The 19,175-nt window shown below is 33.5% G+C and overlaps 3 protein-coding genes, 1 long non-coding RNA gene and 1 other non-coding gene across 5 annotated transcripts; 2 read left to right on the top strand and 3 right to left on the bottom strand.

Moving 5' to 3' along the window:
• Nucleotides 1-342: 342 nt before the first annotated feature.
• LOC126681082 (golgin candidate 5) lies at nucleotides 343-8,035 on the bottom strand. Its single transcript, XM_050376462.2, has 20 exons — nucleotides 7,823-8,035; nucleotides 7,461-7,657; nucleotides 6,148-7,031; nucleotides 5,902-5,973; nucleotides 5,349-5,423; nucleotides 4,595-4,709; nucleotides 4,210-4,271; nucleotides 4,049-4,096; nucleotides 3,315-3,599; nucleotides 3,178-3,237; nucleotides 2,992-3,075; nucleotides 2,813-2,878; nucleotides 2,626-2,724; nucleotides 2,322-2,540; nucleotides 1,643-1,745; nucleotides 1,358-1,569; nucleotides 1,176-1,235; nucleotides 985-1,098; nucleotides 726-800; nucleotides 343-626 (listed from the first exon to the last, which is right to left on the bottom strand). Exons 2-20 carry the CDS (start codon nucleotides 7,609-7,611, stop codon nucleotides 609-611), a joined length of 2,802 nt encoding a protein of 933 aa, XP_050232419.1. The 5' UTR covers nucleotides 7,612-7,657; nucleotides 7,823-8,035; the 3' UTR covers nucleotides 343-608.
• Nucleotides 8,036-9,103: 1,068 nt separating this feature from the next.
• LOC126680436 (uncharacterized) lies at nucleotides 9,104-11,827 on the top strand. Its single transcript, XR_007641156.2, has 3 exons — nucleotides 9,104-10,401; nucleotides 10,737-10,851; nucleotides 11,740-11,827. It is a non-coding gene; the product is annotated as an uncharacterized LOC126680436 (long non-coding RNA).
• A 648-nt stretch (nucleotides 11,828-12,475) lies between these two features.
• On the bottom strand, nucleotides 12,476-13,142 carry LOC126680435 (EPIDERMAL PATTERNING FACTOR-like protein 4). The gene is made up of 2 exons (XM_050375557.2): nucleotides 13,011-13,142; nucleotides 12,476-12,931 (listed from the first exon to the last, which is right to left on the bottom strand). Exons 1-2 carry the CDS (start codon nucleotides 13,078-13,080, stop codon nucleotides 12,660-12,662), a joined length of 342 nt encoding a protein of 113 aa, XP_050231514.1. The 5' UTR covers nucleotides 13,081-13,142; the 3' UTR covers nucleotides 12,476-12,659.
• Nucleotides 13,143-15,213: 2,071 nt separating this feature from the next.
• LOC126685174 (U2 spliceosomal RNA) lies at nucleotides 15,214-15,409 on the top strand. The gene has a single exon (XR_007643289.1). It is a non-coding gene; the product is annotated as a U2 spliceosomal RNA (small nuclear RNA).
• A 1,097-nt stretch (nucleotides 15,410-16,506) lies between these two features.
• Nucleotides 16,507-19,175, bottom strand: LOC126682671 (transcription factor MYB106-like). Its single transcript, XM_050378411.2, has 3 exons — nucleotides 18,977-19,175; nucleotides 18,365-18,494; nucleotides 16,507-17,228 (listed from the first exon to the last, which is right to left on the bottom strand). Exons 1-3 carry the CDS (start codon nucleotides 19,113-19,115, stop codon nucleotides 16,574-16,576), a joined length of 924 nt encoding a protein of 307 aa, XP_050234368.1. The 5' UTR covers nucleotides 19,116-19,175; the 3' UTR covers nucleotides 16,507-16,573.

Genomic DNA, 19,175 nt, shown 5'->3' with positions numbered 1-19,175 from the left:
ATTTATGTAAGCTTAATGTACCTCCAAAGGTGAGACGGTATATATTTTCAAATTTTACTTGTTGAGATTTTTTCAAAAATGACATTGGTAAGAAAAAAAATATCAATAATTCTTACGTAAAAGATATCCCCAAGATATAATTGCTCACTTGTTAACTCAAAATACATATTCAGTCTGATGTTTTCTGGGAGCAAAACATTCCGACTTCATTTTTTAATTAATACAAAGTGTGTGTGTCTATTTACATATTGCCTTGGATATGAAGAAAGAAAAGCTTGCGACATGATGAACGCAGTTTTTTTCTTCTTCCGAAAATGGGAAATGATGAAGTATCTACAAATGTAGCAATAAATAAAATGTTTCTCAACTCATCTTTATAAGAAAACAAAACAAAATTTCGTTGTTCGGATTTCTTCTATACAACAAATAAAAGCTAAAATACAACACATTACTTTGAACAAACCCGTAACCTTTAAGCAATTCGAGCATAGAGGGAATCATTAAATATCAAATGAATCGACTTAAATGTGCTATAACTATACCATCAACTTCACAACAAATTTGTAAATACTTCCTTCATGTCTGACTAATTAGGCATTTCCCATTGATCAACTCATAACTTGGATCTGACAGCAAATAGAAACAGCCATGAGAATAGTGAAGAAGATACACAAGAAAGTGGCCACAAAGTTAACGAATATGAAGAAAGGGTACGAACGAGATACCTTATTCACAAGCAAGTTTACTTGCTCTCTGTACATTTCTTTCAAGTCTACAATATCAGCACGAAGCTCCTCCAACTACACATACAAATAAACTCTATAAGACCCGATTTAATGATAACAAAGAAAAAAAAATAAAAAATGTTGAGAACTTTCACACTTGATAATACAAAGATTTTTACAATGAAGTACAACATACCAAACTTTGCACAAGAATAGTTGCCATCAAAATGAGGAATACTACACTGTTAGTTTTACGTACCTCTTCATCACGCTCTCCCATTAACTCTAGCGCAGCAGAATGCCTCCTTCTTAGTGCATCCAGCTCTGCTCGAATGCCGGGCAGCAAGGCAGATTCAGCTTGCAACTTTTCACACTGCAAATGAGAGAGAGAACGTAAGAGACACGTAAAACATAGGAAACCACTTGGTGAATTTATACGTAGAAATTAACCTCTGCTGTCATTCTGACCAACTCCTCTGAAAGAGAATCACGAATAGATTCCAAGGATACCTGAAGCACAAAGAAATGCACATAACTGATAAGGCTCTAACAGAATCAGACATTTTGTCACCATATGTGCAAAGAATTGCCCAAATGTGGTGACAAACATAAGGAATAAAACAAATGCATACCAAACGGGACATGTATGATGCAAGTTCACCCTCTTTCTGACGAAGGGCAGATTCAAAAGTACTAGGCGTCATGCTCTTCATGTAGTATGGGCTCATGGAAGCCTCTCCAGGATTTCTTCTTTCAGAGAAACTGTCAGATGTGTCCAAAGATGCTTGTAGATAATAGCTTTCTTCCATGCTGCTAGCATTTGAGAGCTTCCGGCTCAAGTTTCCTGAAAAAATTGGGAACTTTCATTAGCAAGGAAACAATATATAGATGAGCCGGTTCAGGGTGAAGAGCAATACCATTCTCAAAACCAGTATTGCGAGTTTGCTCAGATACTGCAGTAGAATGGACACGAGCTGTTCTTTCCAGCTCCAACCGAGCAGCTTTTTCCCTCTCAATTTCCTGTAATAGTCACTTAATTCAGAAATCCACTTAAGATGAAATTGGAATATATAGCTCCTATTCCAAAATGGATGCAATAGGTCTGGTACTTTTTGAGATAAGGAAGTCCTTTAGCATAAAGTATGAACGAGCTTAATGCCAGAAATCGGCTTATGTTGGTCCACTTTCAACAAAAACTTGAGCATAAAATATTATACAGTCGATATAGATAATGAGATAGTTGTTTTCCACAATCTTGAGACAAATATATCATTCAGTGTCCATGAAGCCATCCAGCTTATTAAAGCAATAGATTTCTTAAGTGAATTAGATAAAACCTCAAAAAGACTTCTAACTATGTCAAAACACTGTTATCCTTCTTAGACGATCTTAAGTATCAGATTCTTACAAGATAAATCAACATATATACATTTATTCACAATTCTAAAGGTGAGCATGTCGCCTCATAGTACTGATGAGACTAAAATCCTAGCTATCACACTATTGTTGGTAGAGAAGAAGTGAAACAAGAGGTAAATTCTAATCAACGTGTCTGAATCTATACAAAACTGATATATGCATAAGAAATAGAAATACCTGCTGTAGAAGCTCTCTGTGTATTAATGCTTCTTGCAACTCTTGCTTATGCTTCTGTCTGAGTTCTTTAATTTCTTCTTCTAGTTGATTTGCACGACCTTCATGAGTGTCCGCTTCCTCCTTGGCTGCAAGGTATTCTTGCCTATTCTCAGATGCTCTCTGTCTCTCCTTCTCAAGCGACTTACTTAACTGCGTCTGCTCTGCTCTAAGACATGAAATCTGAACATATGACAGATTTTAGCAATCTTAATGAGAAAATAAGATCCATTACTAGTCAAAAGTTGCCCATGAGATGAACAAAAACCTGAGCTTCAAGAACATTGATTCGAGATAAGGTCTGTGACAAACGTTCATTGATAGAGCGCTCCCTTTCCTCAGCAGCGGCAGCCTTGGCCTCTGCTTCCTGTTGAAGCAACAGCAATTTATCAGTAGAATGTATTTACCAGTTCAAATTTAAGTCATGTTAAAAGTATTAGTATGTTTAATTAAACCTGAAGTCGAGAGTTTAGAGATCTCTCTACAGCAGACCAAGCTTCAGCTCTCCGAGCCATTGTTTCCTATTAATATTTAAAAGGATTAGTAACTTAGTAGCAAACCAACCATTGTCTGAGATTTAAATGTAAAAGTTCCCTGCAGGAACACTACAGATAGACAGAAATTACAAATCTACCTGCATTGCTTCTATCTGCCTTAGAAGAGGCCTTGTGGATTCAGGAACTTGAGTTACCAACTCCTCACACCGACGCTCACTTGCCTGGAAATAAAAAGCAAAGCTACATATAACAACTAAAGCGTATGAAGAGTGAAGCAAATATAAAAGAGTACATATACTGAAACTGCGGAAACTTCAACATACTTGATAGCGTTTTTGAAGGTCTTCAATGTCCCTACGAAGCATGTCTTCTCTAAAAACAGCCTACGAAATTTAAAAGTAATTATTATTAAGAGCTGACAAGTGGATCTAATCGCCAATCTCATAAACTAAACAGAAACCTGCTGCTCCTTTCTACTCAGAGTTTGTCTTAATTCTTCAAGTGCCTGAACTAGCATACTTTCACGCTCCTCGGCCTCTTTTAGACGACTCTCTATTTCAGTTCTGGCTTCATTATTGGCACGCGCCTCAGCTAATGCTTCAGCATCCTTAGCGGCAGTCAAAGCATTTGTATAATATTCTTTTTGTGTTGCTAATTCTGCTTGGTGTTTTTCCATTGTCTCTTGTAGCAACTTTTCTGTAGCTGTCTTGTCCTTCTTTATACTCTCTACCTTATTCTCTTCCACCTGGAAGCGCATCACAGAAAGCTCATTATGATTGATGCTGGAAAACAATTACTGTAGAAGAAAATATTTCACTGGAAGCAGCCATATGTAATATAAATTGTCTATTGTTTAATTGCGGGTGGTAATACAGTAAAAGAAGAAAGAACCAGATACAATTATATGAACTAATCCTCCTCTACCTCTTAATCTAAAGAAATGCTTTTATTTTCATGTAAATATATTCATTTTCCAAATAGCTGACATTAGAAAATTTTGAGCTTTGATTTGATACAGCAAACACGGGAAACATGCAACTCGAAGTCCAAGCTTCATAGAGACAAATGATGCCAAAATCATATCTCTGATAACGATTATAATAAACAAGCACACATCTAACAACCCATTTACAAACTTAAATGGAAAGTGTCATAATAAAGCAGGACAATTAAGGTCAAGTCTAAACAAATTACCTGAAGCTTGGTCATCAGGCCTTTCTTTTCTTCTTCAAACTCTCTAATCTAAGCTTTCACAAGAAGACAGTGTAAATCAGGGGAACATTTCCGAGATCATAAAGGCACGTCAGCTACTATAGAAATTTAAAGTTTTGAGAATCATTAAGCCAATAACCCACCTGAGCTCTTAATTTCCTAATTGTAGATTCTTGAGCAGCCTGCTTTTTTGAAAGTTCTTCTCCTGAAACAGAGTATAAAACATTCAAACATCAAGTTTACATAAAACAAGGGCCTATCAGCCTGCTAAGTCGGTTGCTAAACATATCTTGTTGACCAAAAATAACGAGTATAAACAAAATATTCCTCTTGTTAAATTTAACTGCTGTTAGTGTCACAAGCATCCCTCTATTATCATAATTCTGTCTAATAAGCTTAAGCATAACTGCTTACTCCGTCATACATGCCTAGACATAACAAAGAGGCTAAACTATGGAGCAGAATATAGTCGTATGGTTACTAAAGAGTATCTTATCCATGTAAGAAAAATTGGCTGTTGAAGCTAACCTTCAGCCATAACCTGATTGATAATTTCATCCTTTTCCTTCAGGAGAGCAGCTGCATCACTCTTTCTGCTCTGCTCTCTCCTGAGTGTATCCCTTTCCTTTGTAAGAGCATAAACCTGCAACCAAACTTAAAAGGTGTAATTAAATTAAAGCAGTGATAAATAAAGTATGTGCAAATAAAAGATCAATTAACTTAAACAAATGTGTCATCCGCTCCATCTTAAATGCATACAGACAATATAACTAATTAGGGTCTTATGTATGTAACTTCAACACAATATTTGCTTACCAAAATGATACAACATTTTCTAAAATATCAAACCTCGCCAATACTCTGCATGAAATACATTCTGACCATGGCTTTTAATTAACTTGTAAGAAATAATGACAAAAGGTGAAGCACAAAATAAACTAAAACTTATTTCTTTTTCCATAGAAAAATGAGCAAAATAATAATAAGCAATGTCTTTCATGAATTGATGAAACATCAAGAAACAGCTTGCAGTACACAAGTGATCAACATATGCAACGTAGTTGAGTGCAGTCATCTTTTTCATATGTTTGGTTACATATGCAACAGCCAATAATTGTTCATTCTTCAAGACAGTGACACCTCATTCTAATCACTTATAGTTGCTATAAAACAAAAGGTAAGCAGTCGGCAGTTCAGGCTTTCAAAATTGAAGAATGCATTTCAGAAATATAAAAAAGAAAAAGTTATGACCCATTTGGGGGAAACTTTGAAAGGAGCACACCTTTCTTTCAAGAGTTGCAACCCTCTGATGGTATTCCTCTCTTAAAGTCTCAACTTCTGCATCGGTGGATTTTCTCTGTACCATAGCATTTAATCATTAAAATAAAAAAAACAAAGGCCATATATAGAAGATATAGTTTCTTCACATTTAAAAGAATGCGCAAAATCAAGATTCAAACTAGAGGGAAAGATGATTAGAGGTTAAAAAAAAGACTGTAGTGGACTAGTAGTACACCAAGATAATATGACCTTCTTCCATTAAGAAAACAAGTGAAAAGTGAAGACCTTAGAGAAGATAATAGAGTTTGAACTTCCATGTTTGGAAATTTCAAATACTCAAGTGCATGGGCATGTAAAAATGGAGATCTAAGAAGTAGATCATAAAATTATAATACTTATAATTTATAACAGAAAAAAAAAAAAATTGGGTGCAACCATTAAAGAATGTAGCTGGGAACTGCAATTTTATAATTTAGGAAACAAACTACATTAAACAAATACCTAGTTTTGATGTAGTTTAAAGGAACTAACAAAAAGGTAAGATGCATAGTTACCTTCAAATCCTCAATAACACCTTTAAGTTGCTCATTTTCATTCATTAGTTTTGCAATATCATCAGCCTTTGCCTGGAAAGAATATCATAAGTCAGTTGAATTTCAAGAACTTTATGCAGAACAATATGGAAAGTCTCCACACGATGTATTTGAAAAAATAGCACAAGGACAACATCAGTGGAGAGGCCAAGTTTGAAGTAATAATTCCCCTACAAATTATGTTTTCACAACCAAGAATAAAAATACCTGAGCTTGCCTTGCAGCTCCTTGCAATGCAGTTTCCATCATTTTCATTTCCATCTTCATCTTTTCTAAATCAATAGCTGAATCTGTGGAGTCAGACAAGCTTGACGCTGAGCTCAAGCGTAGCTCCTTAATGTCAATTTCAGTGTCATTGACTTGTTTTTCCTCTTCCACCATCAGTTCACTTCCTTCATTTTCACGTGAAACTGATTCAGGAACCACCTCTGAAGCCTTGACAGAGGGAAGAGAGATCTCTGTCTCTTCTGCACTTACTGGTGAACCAGATGAATCAACTGCATCTACAGCTTGAATATCATTTAATGACTGAGCTTGGGCATCACTAGAGTTTTCAGCTAGAACAGGAGAACCTTCTTCCAGAGTCCCGTCTGTTTGTGTCTTACGCTCATCAGTGCTCTCATGCCCATCAACCACTCTTAGTGACTCATCATGCATAACAGTATCATTCTCAAGCTGATCTGCTTTGACAGCTCCAGATATGACTTCTGCTGCCTCTGAAACTTCAGAAGGCCCCACTTCGGGGATCTCTTTCTCCTGTGAAATTTCAGCTGAATCCAGAGTCTTAACATCATGAACAACAGATTCAGGAGTTTCAAAAGGCGCAGACTCAATAATTTCAGATTCAGTTTTAACTGGGTCAGAAACCACACTATCTTTTTCTTCTATAATCACTGATTGTTCATCTTTTTTTTCACTTATAGACGATTTGTTTTCTTCTCTATCTGTAGGCTGTGAAGTGATAGACTTGGGTATGTCACTTTCCTCAACAGTAGACAATTTCTCTGGTGATCCAGTCTTTCCCGAAGATTCAGTGTTACTATCATCGCTTTTCTGCCCCATAAAGGACATAACAGGCCATAATCCTGAAGCTGGTAGGAAAGTAAAGAGAAAATTCTAAAAATTAACTCCGAACCTTTAACTTCCATATATACAAACAAGTAGTTTAAATTATTCACTAACTTCGTCAAATCTCCAACACATGTCTTAGATGCATTTCCAGCATAGGAACCTCATTACATTAGCAGAACACCAAAATGAACCAATCACATATATTACATATCAAATTCTTGCAAAATCATAACTTTTTTCTTTCCATGATTTCAATCTTTCAGCATTAAAAGAACTAAATTCCATCAGCTAAAATCTCCCCAAACAAAGAAATAGATTAAACAGAATAAAACCGAATTCAATTCTTAGTTTCCGAAACAAAATATTTTCAGCTCCATTATTCCACAAATAGTCAACTGCAACATACAAGGCATGAACTATATTGACTTTAAAATTGCAGAAAAAGTTACCTTCATTGCTAGTAGAATCAGATTTCTCTTCCAAACCAAGAGCACTGTCGAAATTCTTTTCGATATTTTTGACACTCTCACTGAGCTTATTGACCGCCCCAGCAAGATCCGGGAAGTTCCCTAAGTTTACCTTCCCGCTAAACCAAGCCATATATCTTGATTAAAAACAAATCAATCAAATACTCCCATCAAATCCCCTGCATTCACAAATTACGCCACAAAATATAAGCAAATCATGGATCACATTCACAACTAACCAAACAAATTGAAATAAATCAACAGCGTTATATCCAGCAAATATCAAGATCTGAAAGCATGGATCGGAGGGGGGAAAAAATTATAAAAATGATTAGAAATAGAACCTTGGAATTGGGAATGTGGTGGAATTGAAAGCCTGGATCGATTGGGATTTTGTTCAGCTGTTGTTGTCGTTAATAATTATTATCTTCTTTTAGAAAATTACAGAAAAGAAAAAATCTGTAGAGGAAGATGTGATTAATTTAGAAACACGGTGACGGAGGTGCTTAGTGCGGTGGGGATATAGAGAACCGAGGGTCGATCTAATTAATTAATTATTTTGCAAAAGAACAAATAAAATTGTGCAAAAGAATTGGGTAGTTTTTTGGCTCAAAAATATCACATTTTTTATTTTTACCAAATTATTAAAATTAACAATTTTGTTTCATTTTTATTTTTAATTTTGATGGTAGCCTTTTGTTCAAATTAAAATAAAAAAGTTCGAATATGTCTTATTTTGAAGGCTAATATTTGTGTCACCGTATCATAAATATGTCGTATAACCATTTAGAAATAGACAAATTTCTCCAATTCGAACATGACCCGTTTAACTAATCATATCAAAAATTCAAACTAACATACGACATGTTTCTTAAATAGGTTAAAACTGTCTAATCTATTTACTAAATCAGATAACATATTAAATACATATTTTACTCATATACCATATTTTTTTAATTAAGTGAGTGTGATCAAATAATATATACTTTCAAAATAACTATCTATTTTAATATAAAAACAACAATCGATAAATCACATGCATTATATGAGTATATTGGGTCACTTATAATAATTTAATTAAGTAATATAATTAATAGACAAGTTTAAACGTGTCTTTGACGGATTAAACGAGTTTAATTTGTTTAATCCGGTGTTTAACTGTGTCATATAAGCTCAATCAATATCCGTTTAACGTTATGTCGTGTCATCTCGTGTAAAAAAATCGTGTTGAAAATTGTCAGTTCTATTTTTGACTATCAAGAATTTCAAATATAAAATAATATGAAGGGTATATTAAGTTTTTTTCCACCGCAATTTAAATAAATGACTATAACGGAAAAAAAAATAGTAAACTCGAATTTGTTATATAGAACTAGAAGAGGACCTGTTTTTGCCAATATTAGTATCAAGAGGGGGCAAAAAGAGAAGGAAAAACTACCCTAAGATGCCTATATTTTTTACATATCCAAATTTAGTGTTGAACTTTTAATCTTTTAAAACACAAATAAAAAACATCACACTCAAATAGTTGAATACCCTCCTAAAAAAAAGTTTAATACCAAATCCAGAAACACAGTGTAATATTTCTCTGCTCAATTCTTCTTTTTTTCATCGTCACTAGAGAAAGTTGATTCCTGTCTGGTTACTGAAAAAATGGAAGAACATAGATATATGTAGCAAGAGAAAAACGATAAATTAGATTTTAAAAAAATAATCATAACCGTTTTTTTTTTGAGTGTTCTAATGGAGCTAAAGAGCTGGAATGGAGTTTTCGCGCCAAAAAGGTTGAAAATCAGTTAGATGATCGATCACATAGGCACGATGAATTTCCTGCCAAATTCAGTTGAAGAAAGAAGAACCAGACTCATGTTTGCAAAGAAGCTGGCTAGACCAGACGTCTAGTTTTCTTCGAGTTCGGCTCGTCTCCAGTCACCACCACATCACCGGCCAATCGACACTCTCCATCAGTTCTCTGGTTTGAATTAATTATTTTGTTAAAATTAAATTCTACTTGTGTTTTTTACTGACATTTGTATTTTAAAATTACTAGCAGCAGAGGAGGAAGACAACGTCATTGCAAGTATTCAAAATGCTTGCAGTTGTGAGTGAACAAAATTAATTTTCCTAGGGTTACCAGTTAAATAAGCATTTTGCATATATATGCACTTAATTAGGAAGTGATTATAATTAACTCTACCAGTGAAAATGGGCACTGTGAATGGGTTCTGGAGGATACTGTGATGGATGCAGTTGTGCTGTTTGTCATAATGTCGCTGTGAATGGAGATTTAAGGAGATCGGTTGTTGAACGTGCACTTCCGCGTAACTCGAATGCATTCAAGTCTAAGATGGCTGATAATTGTACAGCTCGAGGTGGGGTATGTCGTAGAATTAGCAAGTTCTGAGTTAAACTTCTGCGACTCTAGAGTAATAACTTATCACCCGACTGATATGGCCTCCATATCAAGATTATGTTGAATAACAAGTGTGATTGAAAATCCCACGTTGGAAAGTTATTAGTAGAATGTGGAACATATAAGTGCAATGGACTGACTAACCCATTGCCTTAGGGTTTTGGGTTAAATATGATATCTCTGGCCCATGGTTATGTGGTTTCCATTCTTGTCGGGGTCCCTTGTACATTGCGGTCCTTTTCGTTCGTAGTTTTCTTTTTCAATTAATTTAGGTTGCTTTACATTGTTGTTCATCTGACTACACAAATTTCCTTTATTACACAAATGCCTTTTTGGCTTCAAGGTGATTTTGTCTATGAAGTCAGAGTTAGATCATTATCTGGAGCTCCTTCTCCAGGACAGAATCTGAACCAGGGTTGTACAGAAGACTTCTATGCAGAGCAGGAAAGGCTTGCTTTAACATGTTGAAGAGATTGTCTTGCAAAACTCCTCACTTTGGAAAAATTAAAAGTAAGATTCTGCCGCTTATCATTATGATTGTGATACCATAATCAATATGTGACAAACATGATTATATAACAATTACACAAATTCCCATGACGTGAATTCATAATATGATGTAGTTTCATTATCTATGCAAGTTCATTGTTGTCGAATTATGGCGTTTTTCATATGTGAATGTGTTGTAGCATTTAGTGGGTAAAACCTTAAAAATGATCTTTTTTTTAACCTTTTCTTTTCTCGTTAAGAATACGAATTGATTCTATGTCTGGATGTCTGCATTATGGCTGATGCCTGTTTTTTTAAATGTGGAATTGTGATACAATTAATTTGAACTTTTGCAGCAGCTGCATTACCAAGGGTGGAATCAAAACTGAGATCTGATTGAAAGAAATGGCCACATATTCACCTGAATATACCATCATGTTAAAAGAATTCCTGAAACCTCTTCAACTTCAAGTAAGTTCACTACCATAACGCGTTATGATTTGAAAACTATCATGTAATTGTTTTAGTGCATGAGAACAAATTCTTATAATTCATCATGTAGAACAGTCCAGACTAAAATCAAATCAACTGTGATGATTTATTGCAGTAACATGTAGTTAACAATTTCAGTGAATCTCAACGGTGTGTATCCTATTCTATCATAAAACTAACTTCCTTTCGCTCTCCACGACATATCATCCATCAGAGATCATAAATTTTACCTTTGCACGTACATTTCCATACAACAGGTTTACTCTCAGATCTTGTAGGATAAACTGGGGGAGGCTTAGATGCTGTGGGCACTCCGATTTCAATTGGTGTGCATGGCGTGCAACCCTGGCACTTATCTTGACAGTTCGGAGGATTTGAATCTATCACAAATTCGTTCGTAATCCTACTATCATATCTCGAAAATTGCATTGCATCTGCGAATGCACATAAGAAAACAAAACATTAGTTTAGTATGCAATTGAAAAATAAACACTGCTTGCATGTTCATGCTTCATTTACCTGGTTTAGAAGGTCTTAATAACAAACAAAAGATTAGCATCATAGCAAGCTTTAGCTGTCTCGAGTTCGAAGCCATAGAAAACAAAATGAGTGAAGAATGCTTGTTATTTTCTATATGTTTGCTTATGTTTTTGTGATGTTATGAAAACAAAAGTGTGGTAAATATATATACTAATGTGAAGTAAGTATATAAATGGAAACTAGGGTTTGATATAGGAACTAATCTATGTGTTCTTTTAGTTGTGAAAATGACAGTAATTTTACCAAAGTAGAAAAGATGTTAACATTTTAGTAGAATCCATTTTATGATTTTGCATATAGGAATATGACCAAATATTCCTTTTGAAGGTGATTTTACTTGCACCAATGTGAAGTTCTAGTTTCAAAAATGTAATGGCAGGATCTTAATCAGGTTTCTTTCTTTTCTTTTCTTTTGTTTCCCTCTCTATACATCCAACTCCAAGTTGAGAATAATTAAGCTTATGCCGTTATTGGGTAATTAATTCTTAGGTATTGGTCCCAAACTATTGTCTTATTTTGTTTTGATGACCAAATTTTGCTTGGTTTATTTTAGTTTTTAAATTTTAATTTCCTTTCAACTGAAGGTTTTCCAGCTAAAAATGCATACACGAGGACCGATTTTTTCTTGTTTTTGTCTAAACATTTGCTAGGCATGCATAATTTAGCATAAAAACTTTCCACATGCATGACAAGCTTTTAGGCAAAAATAAGTGAAAATTGATTAATAAGCATTGCATTTTTGTCCGAAATTCTTTCCTTGAAATAAAAGAGAAGTTTAGTAACTAAAATAAAACGAATTAATAAGTTTAGTCAACAAATTGTAATAAAATGATAGTTTGGGTACCTGAAAATCAATTACCATACTGTTGTTGCATTATTTTGAAATTGAGCAATATGATCTCTGTAAATTGAACTATTTTCTTTTATCAACATATGCCGTACTTGATTTTAGTTTCTTTTCATGGCTTGCCATATGGGAAGAAATGGAGAACTAAGATCATTATAACACAAACAAAGTTGGTTTGGCAGGAGTATCTGACCAACGATAAAACCGAAACTCGAATTGGTTGCGAAACAAAAATAAAATAAATATATTATTAATAATCTCAGGAATACAATGGAAGCTAGTTTCCTTCCTACTATAATATATCAGGAACAAAAACAGAACATAGAGTAAATCAAACACAAAACTTGTATAGAATCTGTAAAACAGAAGCTTGTTTTCTACTGAAATACCATTATATAAATCAAGGCATATAGTTATTGTCTCCACATCGACACTTCCATATGACAGGATAGTACTCAGGTGCTTGATCGTACCCTGGCGCAGGAGGCACAACAGATAAAACTGAGTTGCATGGAGTGCAACCATTGCACTTGCCCACACAATTAGGAGGACCCGAACCTGTCGTGGAACTTTTAGCCGAACCTGTCATCGTACCTGTCGTCGGACCTGATGTTGGACTTGTCGCTGGACCTGGCGCCTCTTCTGCCATCGCATCATGTCTCACAAACAGAACTGCAGACGTAAACGAAAACATATTCAAAAGAAAGAAGCAACAGCCAAAACAAAAATCACGGTGGCTGCCGGTTCGTACCTGATAACAGACAAAACATTAGGATCATAGCAAAGTTTAGCTTTCTTGAATCTCTCATTGATGAAGCCATGACCAAATCCTATTTAGTATTAATAGTAATCTTGTTTTTTTTTTTTTAAGTTCTATGATCTTAATGCAACAATGGTTGGGTATTTATACAAGTAATTTACATAACAATTCATAGCCTGATTTTCAGGAATATATTTCATTGTAAAACTTTGCTATTTAAGAAATGGCTAAAGCTTGCAATAGTGTATTATTAGCTTCCTATTGTTTAGAGTTTTCCAAGTTAATTTTGGTTCATGACTTCCCTAAAATTTCTTCTAGTCCTATTATCAGCAATAAAATTTTATGGTGAAATGTTGTATATCTAAGTTTATATACATGCTTGGTAATAATTGTCACAAATCGAGGTGTGCAAAATTTATATAAACTATTAATATACAATAAATTGTAAAAAGACTATTAATACATTAAAACTTTTTTAAAAAATTAATCACAATTTTTAAAAATATTATTGATTAGATTTTTAAAAAGCTATGTCTATTCAAATACTCGTAAACATTTATTATACAATAAAACTTTTCAAATTTCATAGTTGTTGGACTTTTAAAATTTTATAAGTTTTCACTTTTCATATTTTACATTGTAAAATTTAATAATAATAAGAATAACAAAAAAAAGTCATTTGATAATTTTTAGTCAATCCACTTGTCAAAATATTCACGATGATTAGTTTGAAGATTATGATACAGTAATGATATAGATTCAGTTTTATTTTTGGAGTAAAGACAATTAAAACTCACAAGGTGCAAATGGAAGCAATAAAATCAGACTAAAAGACGAATCGGTTGGTTCAGTTTGATTTTTTTTTTGTTATAACATAACTTCATTTAGTTTAAAAAAAATTAAAATTTCAGTTTGATTCGATTTGAACACTAAGGCACAAATATCATCGATATTCACCTAGCAATTATAAAAGGAATATAGCAAGATTAGTCAACTATCCATCTAAATAGCTATACATTTGCTCTGTATACCTCAGCATATATTTGCTCTATATAGGAGTGTGAAGTGTCTCTAGCATATGTAGTTGCCTGCATCGTCAGGTTCGAGCTCAATAAGCTTTTCGAGTGCCAATTCACCGAATTCTATGTTCCGTTGATACGAACATAATTTGTTTGGCAGGAGTATCAACGATAAAACCGAAACTTAAGTTGATTGCCAATAAAACGAAAATGGACCTTTTTAATTGATAATCTCAGGAATACAATGTAAGCTAGTTTCATACCCTAATGTACCAGAAACAAACGAGGGCATTGAGTTAATCCCCACAAAACTTGTATAAAATCTGTTTGTTTTTACTGAAATACCATAACATATATCAAGGCTTGTAAATATGGTCTGCACAGTAGCAATTCCATACGACAGGATAGTAACCAGCTTCTTTATCATGCACAGGCACAGTGAATAAAATTGCTCTGCATGGAGAACAACCTTTGCACTTGCCCACACAATTAGGAGGAGACGAACCTATCGCCCGTTCTGCCATACTCGCTCTACGTTCATGTCTGAAAAACACTAACGGAACTGCAGGCGTATACAAAATCAGATTCAAGAGAAAGAAACGACTAAAACAAATATCACGGTGGGCGGTTCGGTTCATATACCTGATGTAGAAGTCTGTAATAACAGGCAAAAGATTAGAATCATAGCAAAGTTGCTTTCTTGAACCTCTCATTGATGAAGCCATGACCAAATCCTGGTAATATTAATTATAATCTTGTCTAATGCAACAATGGTTGGTATTTATACCAGTAATTATAAAAGAGGAAAATAATTTATAGCCTGATTTTCAGGAATATTTTCATTGTGAAATTTCTGCTATTTAAGAAACAGCTAGAGCTTGCAATAGTGTACTAGTTTCCTATAGTTTAGAATTTTCCTATATTATATTAGTTCATAACTTTACTAAAATTTCTTCCAGCCCTATTATAGGCAGTTGGATTTATGGTGAAACATTGAATAATATATATGTCCATAATATGAAGATGTTTGCTTAATTGTAATAACGGCTAGTCGCGGCAAAAGTTAAGTTAGTAGTTAATGTTTAGTTAGATGTTTTATTTCCCACATCGTAAACAAGAGAAACTAAGCAGAAGGGCGTGTATTATAAAATGAAAAACTTGAGAAGATTGTAAGCATACCTTTCTCGGCCTTTTGGCTAAGATCAAGTGTAGTATCTGTTCTTATCAGTTTAATATCTGATATGTGGATCAATGATCCACACGATATTAAATTTATTTTTTTAAGGGGGGAGTCCGCCACAGTGGCTTGCCACTGGGATTCTCGAGAGTCGCCCATGCGTTGCACTACTGCATAGGCCTGGCGCACCATACCAATTTCAGTTAAAATATGTTAGCCAGCGTCTTGTATGAAAGACTATTTGTTTACACGTATCTAAAAGTTGTACCTTTTGACATTTTGCAACAATAAATCCGAATCGTCCAATTATATGATGTAACAATGATTAATTTTTGCTACTTTCTTCAACGCAATTTATTAACTTATGTGAAAACTTAATACTCAATGGGAAACACAATAATTAAAAAAAAATTAGTTGAATTGATTAAAAATTGTTACTTGTTCTAAATTTCCAGTTTTATATGTTACTAATTTTTAAATATATAAGTAATATTTTAATGACATTCTTTTATTGGTTAGTTTGCATTGATATTAAAAAAAGATATTTGATCTATATGTTGGAATATGAAACAAATTTGAAGATAACTAAGTGAGATTTTTAGTTTTAAAATTATCTTTATAGAAAGTGACATATAATTTGAAACGCCAAAAATAGTAGTATTAAAAATTCAGCCTAAACCTAACATTGTGTTCGATTGAAATATATTTATTAAAATTAGATTATAGACGAAGTTAAAAAGTTAAGTTAATACTAAAAACAATGTTTTTTTTCATATGAATAGAACTATTAATTGAGCGGATGGCTGAAAAAGGCGCATACTTATCGAAAATAAGTCAAAATTTATAATTTTAAATTTTTTGATTAGCATTGAAGTATATAATGAATTTAACTTCTAGAGTGATAATTTTTTTTTCAAAGTATCGCCGACATAACAAATAAAGAATTGCTACAAGTCGAGCTCAAAAAGAGTTCCAAATAGAAGTTTTCGCTGCAATATAATAAATACAATCAGTCTGATGCTAAAGACATTAAGGTTCTTGTAAAAATTAAGTGAATAAAATTAATTAAGTTCAGTATTTAGTGTTTAAAAATGCATTAATATTGCATCTATAGGCATATAATAAAGCACCGATCTCTCAGTTGTTCGTGTTCAACGTGATTAGCACTAGTTTATTAAGAACAAAGTTGGTTACTTAATTAATTTATTAATACACTTATTTATTCATCAAATATCAAATATACGAAATCTAAAATAGACTTGACACACTATCACAATCTTTTATTGTTAGGCTTAGCCCCATTAGCATATTAACAAGAAAAAAAAAACAGTTTAACCATATTTTATACGCTGAGAGTTTCACAAATAACAATTTCTTGCAGAACCCTGAGATGAAACATCAAAGAAATTCAGTAAACCATTCCAATAATCTCTCTTCTCTTCAACCATTTCTCCGACCATAACCGATTTCGAATTCTCCGAATCATAAGCGAATCCATCTGAGCATTCCTCCATAATAATATCTGCTGCCCTAAAGTTATCCACAAACCATGCATTATTATTTATTTCATGCAATTCCATTGGAGTACTTTCATCCTTGTAATTTTCGGTGTTAGCAGCTTCAAGAACTCCGGTGAATGACCGGTCATGAACGTCGATAGGTGGCAAGCTCGATGTAGGTGACGACTCGAATACGTCGGAGACTATTTGCTGCCATGCTTTGAGTATATCAAGGCATTTTGATCGAGGTTTGATAAGGTTATTGTTATGGTTAGTGTTGTTGGATACGAGTTGGTTTGATGACTCACGAACTAATCTTGCTTCGGCTTGGAGACGGGTGCTTTCCCATTGAGCTAAGTGTGCAGTGATCTTGGAGCTAAAGGTTTCAGTTTTTGGCTTGTGGGTGATAGGATCAATCCCCATTTTGTGTAGCTTTTTCTTGAGATGTGAGTTCCAGTAGTTCTTGATTTCATTATCTGTTCGTTTTGGCAAATAAGTTGCTATAACTGCCCACCTGAAACGAAACAACCGTGGATCGAATGTTGGATCGATATCAAAAATTTAGTCGTATCAATATACATGTAACTTAAAACACATATCAAGAACTGAATTGAATTCAAGATCAGGAAAAGAAATCTAAATTCAGGAACATCCATGAAGCGATGGCAGGTTTCCGAAAACAAACAAAGGTTCATATCATAAACACAATTAAAAAAAGGATATGTGTCTCAATGGAAGTTGTTCTAACAAATGGAGTTGACTGCGTTACATTAGTAAACATTGTTTATAATTTAGAACCCAAGAAAATTCTTATCTAATGGATCACTTACCAACCAATTGGATATTATAAAAAGAAAAGTTTTCTAACATCTAATTGCTTAATTAGGTCTATGAATAAAATATGAACCAGATCTAGATAAGAACGTTAGCGAATAGGTTTGAGGGACGATGTAAATTAGGTTTTAGATGATTTATCCAACTACTCCCTCCGTCCCACTCTAATTGACAAAATATAGAGTTTTTGGTGTCCCATTCTAATTGACAAAACTAACATAACTATAATTTTATTTTTTAATTTTCCATCTTTACCCTCATTTAAAACCATGTCTTTTATGGAAAATGGTGAGTATTTAATGAAAATTTGACTAATATATACTAATAGCATTAATTAGCTCTATTATCAATAGAATGGTATATAAATAATTTTCTATGTCATTTATTAACTTGTCTTGGTTATTGAAATATAGTTATTTTGTCAATTAGAGTGGGACGGAGGGAGTATAATATTTTGTTACTGTCTCTAATAGGACAGAGATTAAATTAACATGATCTGTCATGTTCATGGAAAATGAAAGGATCATATATAATCCCTCAGCAAACAAAGAGTCAAGTTCTGTTCCAACAGTACGTAGTTACAGTACCCTGCAAATTCTTATTCATTTCATTGTCCTAAACATCGTACACTATAATACTGCATCCTACCTAATAATTAATTTGTACTTGTTTCAATCTTTTATTTTTTCCTGTTTGAGTGAAAAATTTAAGTATTAGGTTTAAACATTTCAGTCTATTTAAGTAAGCATAATCATTTGAGAATTATACAATGAATAATACTGATGATAGAAATTTAATTAGCGAAAATATTTGAACCTGTTCCCAAGAAATGCATGAAGTTGAATAATGGTCTGTTCTTCCTGCAAACTGAATTCCCCTCTCTTGATACCAGGCTTTAGATAGTTTATCCACCTCAGTCTGCAGCTTTTTCCACATCTTTGTAGTCCTATATTTATTTAAACCATCTTAATATATATATTTATATATTTCATTAGCACTAACTATATATTAATTCTTATAGAGATATCGATCTATGGAAAGACTGTGAGCTACAGGCTATATTGCACGAAAACAAAACCACTAAAAATGTCGAAACGGAACACTAACTATAATTTTTTTTGGAGTTCTCAAAGTATTTTTTAGAAATAGGATTCGATAAGTTTTAGTACAATATAGACTATGATCAATTAAAACTAACTATATATGATTTAAGATCCATAGAAAGATTAAAGCTATAATCCATGTTGCATAGAAATAAAAATGTTGAAAATATTGACGGAGAACATCAAAATGACATTTCTTTACAAGAATAAATTAAAAATATGAAGTTTTGGAGTTTCATAAGTGTTTCCGAAAGCGGAAGTGCGAAATGTTGGATTCGATAAGTTTTTCGTGTAATATATAAGGTACAGTGATTTAATAATTTACCAGCTTTTGCAGATAGGGTTTTCCAGCTTCCATGGCCATGTTCTTGAATATAAGCTGATAGCTTCTGATCTTCTTCACGAGTCCATGTCCCTTTCTTCAACTCTATCTTCTCACAGCAAATATTATCCTTTTTCACCATTTTCTTTTTCTTTTTTCGGAATCAAAATCTTCTTGACAATGACTCACTGCAGACAGCAAA

The sequence above is a fragment of the Mercurialis annua genome, linkage group LG5 (genome assembly GCF_937616625.2).
Source record: "Mercurialis annua linkage group LG5, ddMerAnnu1.2, whole genome shotgun sequence".
Taxonomy (NCBI): Eukaryota; Viridiplantae; Streptophyta; class Magnoliopsida; order Malpighiales; family Euphorbiaceae; genus Mercurialis; species Mercurialis annua.
The sequence above is the reverse complement of the archived record's forward strand: the minus strand, read 5'-3'. Positions and strand labels throughout refer to the sequence as shown.